Genomic DNA, 14,131 nt, shown 5'->3' with positions numbered 1-14,131 from the left:
GAGCCTGGTGGGCTGCCGTCTATGGGGTCGCACAGAGCTGGACACGACTGAAGAGACTTAGGAGCAGCAGCAGAAGGATTGTAGCATTTTCTCTGTTGTTAAGGAATTCCACATGTTTTAACACTGGGAATGGCCATAGCTAAATGAATGTTTCCCAGCCTCCTCTATAGTTAGGTGCAGGCTTCTACTGAAATTCAGATTGGAATTTGTTGGGTGAACCTACCATGGAGAATCCTTGAAAGGAGACAGCTGGGGCCAAACTTTTGTCCCTCCCTCTTCATGGAGAGGGGGTGAGATGGCTGGTGTTCTAGAAGCTATCATGGATCATGAGGCAACTCTGAGGACAGAGGAACCTGGTTCCTTGAGGACTTCATGGCACTGTCATCCCAGCCCTGGACTACCCACTCCAGATCTCTTTTACAGGAGGGAATACACACTTCTGGGTTTGAGACACTGTGGCTGGATCTGTTTAATAACTGACTCCAAAGGATTTCATCTCAACCTACATTTTTCCTTCTTCAGCCAATATGTTGATCTAGACTCTGGTGGGTCTGAGATGTCTGTGAAGTAGCCTCTCGAAGTTTGTTGATGGGAAATCCACAATTATGGTGCCCTGATGTGGCAGATGACATCCTGAGCTGGCTGGAGGAATTTGGGACAGACTCCAGTCAACTGTAATCTAACTCCCTGGGACAGTTGAATGAGTACGTCTTATAGTGGTGATTGCTGCTGTGAAATTAAAGACACTTGCTCCTTGGAAGAAAAGCTGTGACCCACCTAGATGGCATATTAAAAAGCAGAGACATTACTTTGCTGACAAAGGCCCGTCTAGTCAAAGCTATGTTTTTTCCAGTAGTCATGTGTGGATGTGAGAGTTGGACTATAAAGAAAACTGAGCGCTGAAGAATCGATGCTTTTGAACTGTGGTGTTGGAGAAGACTCTTGAGAGTCCCTTGGACAGCAGGGAGATCCAACCAGGCCATCCTAAAGGAAACCAGTCCTGAAGATTCATTGGAAGGACTGATGCTGAAGCTGAAACTCCAATACTTTGGCCACCTGATGCGAAGAACTGACTCATTGGAACTGACTCATTCCCTGATGCTGGGAAAGACTGAAGGCGGGAGAAGGGGATGACAGAGGATGAGATGGTTGGATGGCATCACCGACTGGATGGATATGAGCTTGAGCAAGCTCTGGGAGTTGGTGATGGACAGGGAGGCCTAGCATGATGCATTCCATGGGGTCACAAACAGTTGGACAGGACTGAGCCACTGAACTGAACTGAACTGATAATGGTCAACTATAAAAGAAAAAGAGGCCTGCTTACTGGATGTAAGACATTCTCATTACCTCCTGCAGCCCCCAAGCCCTGGTCTCAATCCTGGTCACTCTCGGAGTTGGGGTGTCTTCTGGAAGGGTGTAGCTGATGGCAGATATGATGTTAGAGATACTAATCTCATTTCCCCACACCCCAGCCTTTGTTGCTTGCTCAAAGGGGCATGCCCTGCTGAGGGGATGGGGTGGGAATTCAATTTAAATATCAAAGCATGGCTTGTACAAAAAAGAAGTACATCGATTTGGTTTGACTGGGCTCAATCTCCTTCTAGAGATATTTTGTTCTCACTAGAACAAGCCTTTTTATTAGCCACTGACCTATCACTGAATTGTTATTTCATTCTTCCAAATGCTTTTATTCCAGTTCCCATAGCTAGTACCTTAAAAGCAGTTCTTAGTATCTCATGCTAGAATTTATACAACAGTTTTTTAACTAGCCTGCGCCTTAAATCAATGGCAGACTCCTCTGCCTGGAAAACTACTTTAAATATGCCTCATGTCAGCTAAAATGCTTTTCAGTTTCCGGTTACCAATTACGTGTCTGAGTTTTAAGGACATTCATCACCTGGTTTGAACTTGAATTTCCTCCATCTGGTAGCATGCCCTTACATTCACCTTGACTGCCAGCAAGCCCTACCCTTTCTGTGAAGCCGTGCTCAGTGGTTCCCCTTTCGGTTCCCCTAGTCATCCTCGGCACAGAGGTGGGGTGGAAATTGTGAAGGAGGTGGAGGAAAGTAACTGAAACACTATTCAGCACCTATTATTTGTCTGTTTATTACTGTATTATTCTATTCAGGAAAGGCCCAACTCAGGCCAATAAGTGTAAAACTTTCTAATTTCTTTACAGAATTCAGGACTTTTTTTTCCCCCAATTGTTGAGAAAGTACCTGATACTTACAGCTCATTAGAAATAGGACACCGCAGGAAAGACTCCTCTGTTGTACGTCTTTTATATTCTCCCAGCAAACACTCAAGACTTGACTGCTAAGGCCTGGTAATCAATGTATGAACTTTGGGTTCTAATCCTGATCTTTCACTTATTAACGGTGTGACCGGGGCAAGTGGTTCATTAAGCGGGAATCAATGATGCCTATCCTAGGGGTGAAACAAAGATAAATGTATGTAAACTCTGCAGCGCAGTCCCTGGCACGTGGCGGGTGCACAGTAACACTATTATCAGGCCTGGCGGAGGTCCCAAGGTCGGTTCACTCGGAAAGAACGCTCACTCCCGGCAGTAGTTGGAGAGGCACCGGCCCTACACCGTCCCAGGGCCAGGGCCCGCTTTCCTGCGAGGCCGCGTCGGCTCACGGCTGCGCTCCGAAGCGGCTCCCAGAAACACTACTCTTCCCTCTGGGCGAAGGGCCCGGGACCCCGAGGCTACCCCGACCCGACCCCACCCCACCCCGGCGGCGTCCGGGAAGGAGCAGGAACGGAGCCGCGGGCAATTCCCGGGCACGCCCGCGGGGGCTAGGTCCCCCATCCGCGGGCCGCGCTGGGCGGTGCCTTCACGGGGGCGGAACCCAGAGCCGTACCATCTCTTTCGGGGGCCGGGGGGAGGGAAAACAGCGGCCCTCCCTTTGGCGACGCGCACGGAGGCGCGCAGTCGCAGTGCGGACCCCGCGGCTCGCGCAGCCGCCTGGGAGACTGCCGGGCCTCTCTTTCTCGCCTGCGCTCGGCCCGGAGCACGGGCGGGGCCGACCCCAGGGCCCCGCACCCCACTTCCCCCGAGTTGGGAGCGGCGGGCGCAGGAGGGCGGGGCCGCGGGGCGCGCGAGGGGCGGGGCCGCGGGGCGCGCGGGGGGCGGGGCCGCGGCCGTGGTGTCCTTGCGGCGCAGCCCGGGACACGAGCGCATCGTCGCAGGTCGGCGCGGCGTGGCTACTCGAGCTCTGAGAGGCCTACGGGCAGCGTCCACCATGTTGTCCCGGGCGGCGTGCAGGTGAGGCTCCGGACGGCGGGCGCGGCTGCCAGTCAAGGCCCCGGCGGGGGCCTCGGTGGCTTGGCGCTGCTGCCCCCCACTGGCCCGCTCACGCCGGCCCCGCGGGCTCCAGGACACCGGCCTGCGGGCAGGTGGTGGGCCGAGCGCATCTAGGTGCCGCCGGGTCCGCTGCACTGCAGCTTGAGTTTCAGGCTGGAGACTGGACGGCCGGCTGGCCGACGGTCCCAAGGGCCAGCACTCCCCCCCAAACCCCCGCTCCTCCTCCCCGGCGCTCGGGTCCTCTCTCCGGGCTGCGGAGACGCGCTCGCGGGGGAAAGGTGGCTGCGCGCGGGGCCCGATCGCGCTGGGTGTGCTCTCTCTGCAGCACGAGCAGGAAACTGGTGCCGGCCCTGGGCGTGCTGGGCTCCCGGCAGAAGCACAGCCTCCCCGACCTGCCGTACGACTACGGCGCCCTGGAGCCGCACATCAACGCGCAGATCATGCAGCTGCACCACAGCAAGCACCACGCGGCCTACGTGAACAACCTCAACGTCGCCGAGGAGAAGTACCGGGAGGCGCTGGAGAAGGGTGGGTGCCGGGCGGCCGGGCTCTGGGAAGCGGGTGGCGAGGCGCTACGCTGCGAGGCGTGCCTGGTAAAGACCGGTGCCCCCCGGCGTCGCGCAGAACCAGTGCGCGCGGTCGCGCGTGGACCTGGGGGCGGAATTCACAGGGAGAACAGCCGTTTCGTGGGGAACCCAGGCTTGCATTTGTTTGCCACTCTTTGTTTTCTTTTATATGCCACTCTTTTGAGTGAAAATGTAGTACGGAGTTGGTATTTTTCTTTTTTTAGAGGAGCTCAGCTGACAAAACCCGTAATGCGTGAACTTTATTTTGTGTTTTGCGTCTGGGGCTGTCTATGGGAGTACGATGTCTTAACGTTTCTATACAGAATAGTTATTACATTTTTGCATGAGGGAAACTAGGCTGTACGTGTGGCTGAAGCAACACAGTTAAAAGTGCATTTTTTTCTAAATGTCTTTTTTCCCCTAAATGTCTTCTTTTATTTTAATTTGGAGTATAATTGCTACAATGTTGTGTTAGTTTCTGCTGTGCAAGGACATGAATCAGCTATGTTGTTGTTAGTCGCTCGGTCGTGTCCGACTCTTTGCAAACCCCTGGACTGTAGCCCCCCAGGCTCCTCTGTCCATGGGATTCTCCAGGCAAGAATACTGGAGTGGGTTGCCATTTCCTTCTCCATGAATCAGCTATGGGTATACATATATCCCCTCCCTCTTGAGCCCTCCCCGCCCTCCCCCTCAACCCACCCCTGTAGGTCCTCACAGAGCACCCAGCTGAGCTCCTTGTGCGATACAGGGAGCTTCCCACTAGCTAGCTATTGCAGATATGGGAGCATATGTACCTCAGTTCCTCCCCCACTCTCCTTCCCACCCGCCCTGCCCACGAGTCCATTCCTTCTTTACATCTGCGTCTCTATTCTTGCCCTGCACATGGTTCATCAGTACCAGTTTTCTAGATTTCATATATCTGCGAATTTAATTTCAGTCCTGAGAAATTGGTTGATTGTATTTTAGGCAGTGACTGCTTGTTGACTGGGGACATCTAGTGGGAAAAGGCAGCATTTCAGTCTGGTCGTGTGTGAGTTTATTAGGTAAACAAAAAGGAGGAAGTTACCACATTCTGGAAGATTTACTTGTGACATCAGAGGGATGGTCTGAGGAAAGAAAGAGGTTCTACGATTTAGGGAAAAAACAACTTCGGGAAGAATGTGGTAATGGGGAGAGGCTGGGGTAAATCCCAGTTGTGAAACTTATTTCCTGCAAGACAACACATGACACCTATGAATGCCTCTTCAATGTTTTATTTTATTTATTTTTTATTTTATTTTTTCCATTTTTATTTTTTATTTTATTATTTATTATTATTTTTTTTTACTTTACAATAGTGTATTGGTTCTGCCACACATCAACATGAATCCGCCACGGGTTTACACGTGTTCCCAATCCCGAACCCCCCCTCCCACCTCCCTCCTTGTACCATCCCTCTGGGTCATCCCAGGGCAACAGCCCCAAGCATCCTGTATCCTGCATCGAACCTAGACTGGCGATTCATTTCTTATATGATATTATACATGTTTCAATGCCATTCTCCCAAATCATCCGACCCTCACCCTCTCCCACAGAGTCCAAAAGACCGTTCTATACATTTGTGTCTCTTTTGCTGTCTCGCATACAAGGTTATCGTTACCTTCTTTCTAAATTCCACATATATGCGTTAGTATACCGTATTGGTGTTTTTCTTTCTGGCTTACTTCACTCTGTATAATCGGCTCCAGTTTCACCCACCTCATTAGAACTGATTCAAATGTATTCTTTTTAATGGCTGAGTAATACTCCATTGTGTATATGTACCACAGCTTTCTTATCCATTCATCTGCTGATGGACATCTAGGTTGCTTCCATGTCCTGGCTATTATAAACAGTGCTGCGATGAACATTGGGATACACGTCTCTTTCAATTCTGGTTTCCTCGGTGTGTATGCCCAGCAGTGATTAAAAGCAGCTTAAATGTCAGTCCTTGTGCAATAGAAGCTTTGCTTGTTTAATGAAAGCCTCTGGGAAAAAAGCTCTACTTTATCACAGTATATTCTACTGTGTTGCCTATAAGTATCTGTGGCACTTTTGTTTATTTAAACAATTATATTTTAAAAACCATTAAGAAGTTACATTTTCATGTTTGAAAATCTGGGGAAAAAAGTGTAAGGAAAATAACATCACCAATTTTATCACAGGTAAGTATCATAAATACTTTTCAAACAAAAGTATATACTTGTATTAAACAGAGGGAAAAAAAAAAAACTACTGTGAAGCCAAAGAAAACATTGAGCAGCAGGAAAATGTTCTCAAAAGCAGATATTAAGTCCCCCAAATTTCTATTAAAATTTAAAAAATGCTTATGTAAACTTTAGGAGATTGTGATGAAACTAGTTCTCAGTAAGCAAGTTTCTTTTCCATTAGAAATAGTTACTGTTGGCATTAAAAAAACAATATAAATTCTGTATTTATTTTTAGAGTGATTCTCCAAGAAAAATTAGTAAGGGAAACACTGATCTGTCAGAAAATTATTTTGTAAACGTAGCGACAAAAGTTGGTATCTTAAACAGAACTCTCAAAGATTATCTGTGTATTTAGATATCATTGGCCTTCTCCTTTCTGAATTGCTAAAAACTGGAGGCTTTATTGTTTCAGACAGCACCATTTCTTATGTGTGTTCTTAGCATGCATCCTAACAACAGAAATGACCAACCTAGATAGCATATTGAAAAGCAGAGACATTACTTTGTCAACAAAGGTCTGTCTAGTCAAGGCTATGGTTTTTCTAGTGGTCATGTATGGATGTGAGAGTTGGACTATAAAGAAAGCTGAGCACCGAAGAATTGATTTTGCTTCATTTGCTTTTGAACTGTGGTGTTGGTGAAGACTCTTGAAAGTCCTTTGGACTGCAAGTCCAAAGGCAATCAGTCCTGGGTATTCATTGATAGGACTGATTTTGAAGCTGAAACTCCAATATTTTGGCCGCCTGATGCAAAGAGCTGACTCGTTGGTAAAGGCCCTGATGCTGGGAAAGATTGAGGGCAAGAGGAGAAGGGGATGACAGAGGATGAGATGGTTGGATGGCATCACCAACTCGATGAACATGGGTTTGGGTGAACTCCGGGAGTTGGTGATGGACAGGGAGGCCTGGTGTGCTGCGGTTCATGGGGTTGCAAAGAGTTGGACACGACTGAGTGAATGAACTAACAACAGAAATAGAAAACTTCTTCTGTTACGTAAGCTCCCCAAGGGCAGAGTTCTGCTTGGTTCTCTGTGTCCTTCACTTTGGGATCTTATGAGTCATAAGAACTTGAAATTCCCATGTTTCATAATAGTTTTGTTAGTCTGTACCTTCTTCAAGGCATAGAAAAAAATATTTTGCCTCCATGTTTGGCAAGGCAGAAAAACACAGCTCCAAATATGCCATTCTTTTTAAAGTACAGAGGTCAGAATTCTTTTTCTGTAGAAACTCCATTTACTGTCATGAGTGCCTGATATGTTGTAAGGCGATACGCTGAGCCTCAGACGCAGCAGTGCACAGAAGTCCATGTCTTCATTGGAGCTTTCCTCGCATGGAGAGATGGGGATAAGAAAATGTGCAGTATGTCAGGGCTGAAGTCCTGTCGAGGAAGAGAGAGTAGGGGAAGTGGTCTGGAGGCGGGTGGGCGTTGCCCATTTCATATTGTGGTTAGAGAAGCCTTCTAATGTGGTTGATGCGGAGACTTGAGAGGGAATGGGGGGGGTGAACCCAGAGGCTGTCTCCAGGAAGAGTGTTCCAGCAAAGGCTGCAGCGGTCAGTGGAAGCCCTAAGCTGGCCGCATGCCAGGCCAGCTATCTAAGTGCCAGGAGGGGCCGTTGTGGCCTGAGCTGGGCCAGCAGGGAGATGCAGAGGGCTGTATGACGCGGACCCCTGTACCGATTGTGAGGACTTGGGGTTCACTCTGAGAAGAGCAGCCTGCGGAGGGGTTTGACCCCAGGTGTGCCATGATCAGTTTGAGGTTTAGAGAAGCCCTCTGACCACTGTGTTGAGAATAGACCGTAGGGGTGGGTGTGGAGGCAGCAGATAGTGGGAGACATGGAGGCTGGAGGAAGGGATGAGGCGCTGGATGTTCTCTGGATGGTCTCTGGCTTTGCTGCTGGGTTGGATGTGGGGTGTGAGAGGAAAGGAATTACAAATCACCAAGTCATCAAAAATGCCCTGAGCAAACGCTGAGATGGGGGAGGCCTTTGGACGAATGAGTTTGGGGTTGAAGATCAGCGGTTCAGTTCTGAATAAGTTGAGCTTTTTGGGAGTATAACCATGCTGGTAGGTGGTTGTGTATCTAGAGAATGAACGTTGAACATTTTCCATATAGCCTGTATATGGAGCCATCTATTTTATAGCACTCCACTATCTTCTGTCCTTGTTTTCTTTGTTAGGTCATTTACTGAAATCTTTTCTATCCGAGAAAACCGAGTTCTTTGAAGCCCAGGAGTGAATTTTCTGCTAACTTTGCCACTCTTGCTCACTAGCTGTTTGCTACATTATTGATTGAACTGAAAATCCACTGGGACACACACTTTGGGGAGGGCTTTTTTTTTTTGGTAAAATATCGAAATGGTGAAGTTTCGGGACTCCTTGTTCAGTCACTCAGTCGTGTCCGACTCTTTGCGACCCCATGGATTGTAGCCCACCAGGCTCCTTTGTCCGTGGGATTCTCCAGGCAAGAATACTGGAGTGGGTTGCCATAAAGAGCAAGAATTTAAAGAAAATGTGTTCGTATTTTAACCTTTCAGGTGATGTCACAGCTCAGATAGCTCTGCAGCCTGCGTTAAAGTTCAACGGTGGGGGCCATATCAATCACAGCATCTTCTGGACAAATCTGAGCCCCAACGGTGGTGGAGAACCCAAAGGTTGGTTTAAACTGGGGCAACCTTGGCTTCATTTTGCGCACAGTAGGAAAGACTTGATTTCCTTAAGTTGCCTTCATTCTCCCTGAGGTATCATGATGGCATCTCTCTCATAGCAGAGAGTATGACAGAGTTGTAACTTTCAGAGGGGCTCGTGTGAGAGTGCAGAATACATCCAGGGAATTATGCACACACGCACACACATAATACCACATACGGTGTCATCTCCTGGTTGAAATGCACTGTGCATCAGGGGAAGACTGAATTTTTAGGAGAGATGAATTTTCATTTACTGGCTCTAGGCCCTGGGATAAGATATTAACCATTTCATATCTTAGTTTTCTTCATCTGTATGATACGGGGATAATTATAGGGTTGTTTTAAAAATTAGGCCATTATAGAATAGTACTCTTTGCTATTATTTCACTCTTTTACTCTGTCTAACTGATAAAAAATTAAATTGTCCCAGAAAGATAGATTTTCCAGGACAGCTGCAGGTAACAAGGGAGTCCACAGCCGATGGACTTGTTCGCTCTGCTTGTTCACTTGACTTCCTGTATGGTGCATGGAGTCCCGTAACTTTATCCTTCCCACCCCAGGGCAGGTATGGGGCATAAACAGAGCTCTCCACCTTTGTCTCTGGTCTTCTGGCATCTCCCTTAATTTTCGGAGGCATTTTTAATCATATTCTAGAAGGCACCTTATGCACTTGAAATAAGCAGTTTCATTTGGAAGTAAAGATGATTGGAGGAGTAAGTATGGGGAGCTGGAGAATTTATTTTTTCTGACGTAGATCTTTAGACCATGACTTAATACTTTTGAGGTGTTGAGAGTTACCAGATTATCAGATACACCTATGTTCATCCAACAGGTTTTGGCAATCTGTCGTGTTTGTATTATCTGTGCCCCTTTATCTCATCACTTGTGCTTATAATAGATGATTACTTTAAAAATTAAAAAGAAGTTGAATATTTATCTTTTTGGCTGTGGCAGGTGGGATCTAGTTCCCTGCCAGGCAGCAAACCTTGGCCTTGGGGCATTGGGAGCACGGAGTCTTAGCCACTGGACCACCAGGGAAGCCCCTAGATGATGACTTTTAGACCATTCAAATAAGAGAAGTAATATTTTGGGCCTAGGTGATTTGGTTGATGTGCTCAGTCTAGAATTGTGTTCTGTATTGCTACGGAATAAAAAGGGTGATAACCTTAAAGTGTACCCCTAGTTCACTTTAAGAGGCAATATCACTCTTTTTAAAATGATGTAGTGATTAAGATAGGAAAGATCTAGGCTGCCTTGGAGAAGATGCAAATCTCAGCCGTAACATTTCATTCCCAAATTGAGACAGAGTAGGTAGGGTAGGATTCAAAGTAAAGTCTTCTGTTGAGGGGAAAAAAGAAAGCGAATGGAAAATACTGTTTCTTTCCTTGTGGAAATAGCACTGTGAGTGAAAAAAATCCCTCTAACGTGTTTCAGTAACACACACTTGAATTAAAATTCTGAGACCTGATGACTATCGTGTCGGGGCAGGAATGACACTGTTTTGTAGGCTCACTGGGTTACGGAGTGTCTTCTGTGTCTTTGTCTAGTTGTGTCTTGGGCCATATGGCAATAATACTTGATATATGTACTAAAATATTTTATTGTAATTGTTCTAATCTCTTCTTTCATGGGTGGTTTTTGTAACCTTTTTTTTTTGTTTCTGTTTTTAATAGGGGAATTGCTGGAAGCCATCAAACGTGACTTTGGTTCCTTTGCCAAATTTAAGGAAAAGCTGACTGCTGTATCTGTTGGTGTCCAAGGTTCCGGTTGGGGTTGGCTTGGCTTCAATAAGGAGCAGGGACGCTTACAGATTGCTGCTTGTTCTAACCAGGATCCCCTGCAAGGAACAACAGGTTAGAATTCTTTATTCTGGATAGATGGTTTGTTATAAAGCATTTATCATGAACTGAAGACTAGCAGTGTTTAAACCTTCCTGAATACATTTTGAGCAGATCTTAGAAGCCGATACCCAGAGTCTTGTGTGAGCAAAAATGCTTTCCAGGTCCTTGATATTTTATAAAATTAGCATGTGTAATTTTACAGATATATTAACAAAAAAGATTTTAAACATAAGCTCTGCTTCATTTGATAGAGAATTCATATCAGGCTACAGAATAATTATATGCACTAGACTAAAAACCTAAGACTAGATAAATAGCATGAAGGAGGAAAAGAGACACAGGCTGGGTCTGACTTCAAACCTTGGACTCTCATCCCCTCTGCTGAGCACCTGTGGCTAAACTGGGACCAGAGCTCAGGTTTCCAGAGTCTGCCTTGCCAAGGGCTTTGGTGCAGGAAGAGGCTGGGCTTCAAAGCTGGGCTTATGAATTCCTTTTCATGTTGAGCCAGATGGAACTAGTAGCTCTTTAGGGAGTAGTCCTAAGGATCCAGCGGTCAGCTGGAACTCTGATGAAAGGTGATCAAATTGGTTAGCAGTGGGTCTCAGCCATATTTTCTGCCTCTGCACATGTCAGGAGACTTCCTTACGTGACTCACTGCCCTGGATCTGTCCAGATTTAGCCAGAATCTAAGCTGCTCTTTTGGGAGCCACAGAATTGGGAAAAGCAAAGATGTGTGAGCCCTGAGTGCTCTAGAGTCAGGTACCTGACCCAGAAGGCTGTGATTGGTGAGTCCTAGCGACACTGCCTTCTCCCCGCTTGAAGAAAGCCAATAGGAATAAAGATAAACGAAAGTCACCGCAGTTTATTTATGGGAAAAGTCATGTATGAATTTTGTTGCCTTAATTATAAATGATTAGTGGCATACCTCACGACGGATTTAGACACGTTGGTTTATGACTGTTTTCTTAGGGGAGTGCTTACAGTTGGAGAGGTTTCTTTTTTTTTTTTTTGGCTGTACAGTGTGGTCTGTGGGACTTTAGTTCCCTGACCAGGAATCAAACCCATGCCTTCTGCAGTGGAAGTGTGGATTCTGAACCACTGGACCTCCAGGGAAGTCCCTAGAGAGGTTTCTTAAATGAATGTTTTGTAGGTTTAACTAAGTCTTCATTTGAATTACTTAATTTCTGAAATGTGTATCTTTTCCTTAAGTCTTGCTCAGTTTTCCTTGTTAACTTATTCTTATATTAACGTCTCATATAAACACTTTGCTTTATTCATTTTATTGAAATATAGTTGGTTTACAATGTTGTGTTAATTTCTGTTGTACCAGAACTTTTATTAATTATTACATGCATATACATCATAAATGCTTTGTGCTCTCTGTGACCAACCTTAGCCCAGGGGAGCAGAGCAGGTTTTACATAGCCCCCTACAAATGCACAGCACCTTTGGAAGGTACTCAGACACGCTGGAGACCTGGGTTTGATCCCTGGGTTGGGAAGATCCTCTGGAGGAGGGCATGGCAACCCCCTCCAGTAATCTCGCTGGGCGAATCCCCATGGACAAAGGAGCCTGGTGGGCTGCAGTCCATGGGGTCGCAAAGAGTCAGACATAACTGAGTGACTTAGCATACACATAGCCACCCCTGCAAACAAATCACACCTTTTTTGAGACCTCTAGTAAGGACCACTGAGAATTGGCTCTTGGATAAATCTGTTGATTTTAAGAACACCTGTTAAATACTGTGGTTAGTTGGTTTTTCCCAAGTCTATTTCAATTATTTTTCCCATTTATCATATTTTCTTCTTCCAAAGAGTAAAGTTTAAAGTCTTTTAGGATATTTATTCTTGTGCAGATTTCCTATGTGTATCATATACGAGAAACTGGAAAGTGGACAAGGATGGGGTCCAGGGTAACTGTGTGTGCGTAGGACGGTTCAAGCGAGGAGATGCAGTGTTTTAGATTGAATCTCGTGGCTTTTGTTTCTTTCCAACAGGTCTTATCCCCCTGCTGGGGATTGACGTGTGGGAGCATGCTTATTACCTTCAGTATAAAAATGTCAGGCCCGATTATCTGAAGGCCATTTGGAATGTGATCAACTGGGAGAATGTAACTGCACGATACACAGCTTGCAGCAAGTAAACCGTCAGCCTTACACCGAGTACACCAAGCTCTTTCTGACTGTTTTTGTAATAGTGCAGAGAACCAGATAAACCAGTACGCTGCTCTGTTGTAGTGTTTCTGAGCGTGGCTTGTTCAAAAATTTGATAAAAATAGTCCACTGCTATGGATAATCTCTTTTGAAAGTTTGTTATTAGGCAACTGTTTGAAAATGTTAAGTGCTTTGTATGATTTAGCCTTTTGATTGAACATTTTTTTCGGAGAGCTAAACTAGCTAGGAGGTGGTAGTTGTCATCATAAAACCATCAAAAAAAACACTTCATCCCCATGAAGCCTTTCCAATCCTGTTCAATCGCAGTTACAGAAAATCTAATCTTTGTTGCCCCAGTTGCTTAATAATAGAATATTAAATTTATTTCCCAAGGGAAATGCTCAGTTTTCTATTGAAAATTGCTCTGTTAGTAATTCTCTGTCCAGTATTATTTCTGATAGTTACCACCCTGTGGTCTTTAATTATTTTCTGATCACATGCTACATAGGGTTAACACTAACCATTTTGTCATTAAAAATATATATGACTTGATTGCTGAGTATTGCTTTATTATGAGAAGGAAATAGTAGTGCCTCTGAATTTTTCTATAGCAAGAAAAATAAAGACTTTTGTGAAATTTTGTCTTGAAACATAGAAATGTGTGTTGTCTAAGCACTCAAAAGGGACAAATTACGGCCTGGTTAATAAAATCAATGATAGAGCTGTGGCCACAGAACTTCTGGCTGGGCACTCACCCCTCTTCTGGGTCTGTTCACGACGCCTCCCTCTCGAGAGAACCAGGCTGGCTCAGGTCCTGCCTCCCAAGTGATGAAAGACATGTTGGTTTCTGGACGCAGTCAGACGCATGCCCCCCTCCAGAACATTTATTTGCAAAGGCTTGTTTTTCAGTAATTTCATCCATTTTGAGTTTTTTTTTTTTCTTTTGGAAAAGGTACAATCAATATAGGAGCTTTATATTGCTTTATTGGTTTTTCCAATAAAAGGAAGACTACCCCTAATTCAGTGACACTGCAAATGACATTCCTGCTTAGTTTTTTCGACTGGAGCTGTTCAGCCCTGGAGCAGCAGGGTCCTTTCTGTATTTGGCTTCAGGTGCTCCATGTCCATCATATCGCTCCTCATCACTAATGGCTGTATGATACTTTATCAGTTGGACACTTCCTAATATATTTTACAGTCCGGTTACTGAAGATTTGATTTATTTCTAATTGTTATTACAAATAATGCCATTATTTGTGGCAGTCCACATGGCTTTTACCTTTCTATTGGAATATTTTCTCTCTGTAGGTTTCTTTTCTTAAACTATTTAGTAACAGGGTGTTTTCTC

At 45.6% G+C, this 14,131-nt stretch overlaps 1 protein-coding gene across 1 annotated transcript; it reads left to right on the top strand.

Moving 5' to 3' along the window:
* The first annotated feature begins 3,200 nt into the window (after window positions 1–3,200).
* Window positions 3,201–13,335, top strand: SOD2 (superoxide dismutase 2). Its single transcript, NM_001280703.1, is given in 5 exon segments — window positions 3,201–3,271; window positions 3,636–3,838; window positions 8,638–8,754; window positions 10,464–10,643; window positions 12,628–13,335. Coding segments are annotated over 5 exon segments (669 nt in total). The 5' UTR covers window positions 3,201–3,248; the 3' UTR covers window positions 12,774–13,335.
* The last annotated feature ends 796 nt before the right edge of the window (window positions 13,336–14,131 follow it).

Source organism: Ovis aries, chromosome 8, assembly GCF_016772045.2.
Source record: "Ovis aries strain OAR_USU_Benz2616 breed Rambouillet chromosome 8, ARS-UI_Ramb_v3.0, whole genome shotgun sequence".
Classification (NCBI taxonomy): Eukaryota; Metazoa; Chordata; class Mammalia; order Artiodactyla; family Bovidae; genus Ovis; species Ovis aries.
The sequence above is the reverse complement of the archived record's forward strand: the minus strand, read 5'-3'. Positions and strand labels throughout refer to the sequence as shown.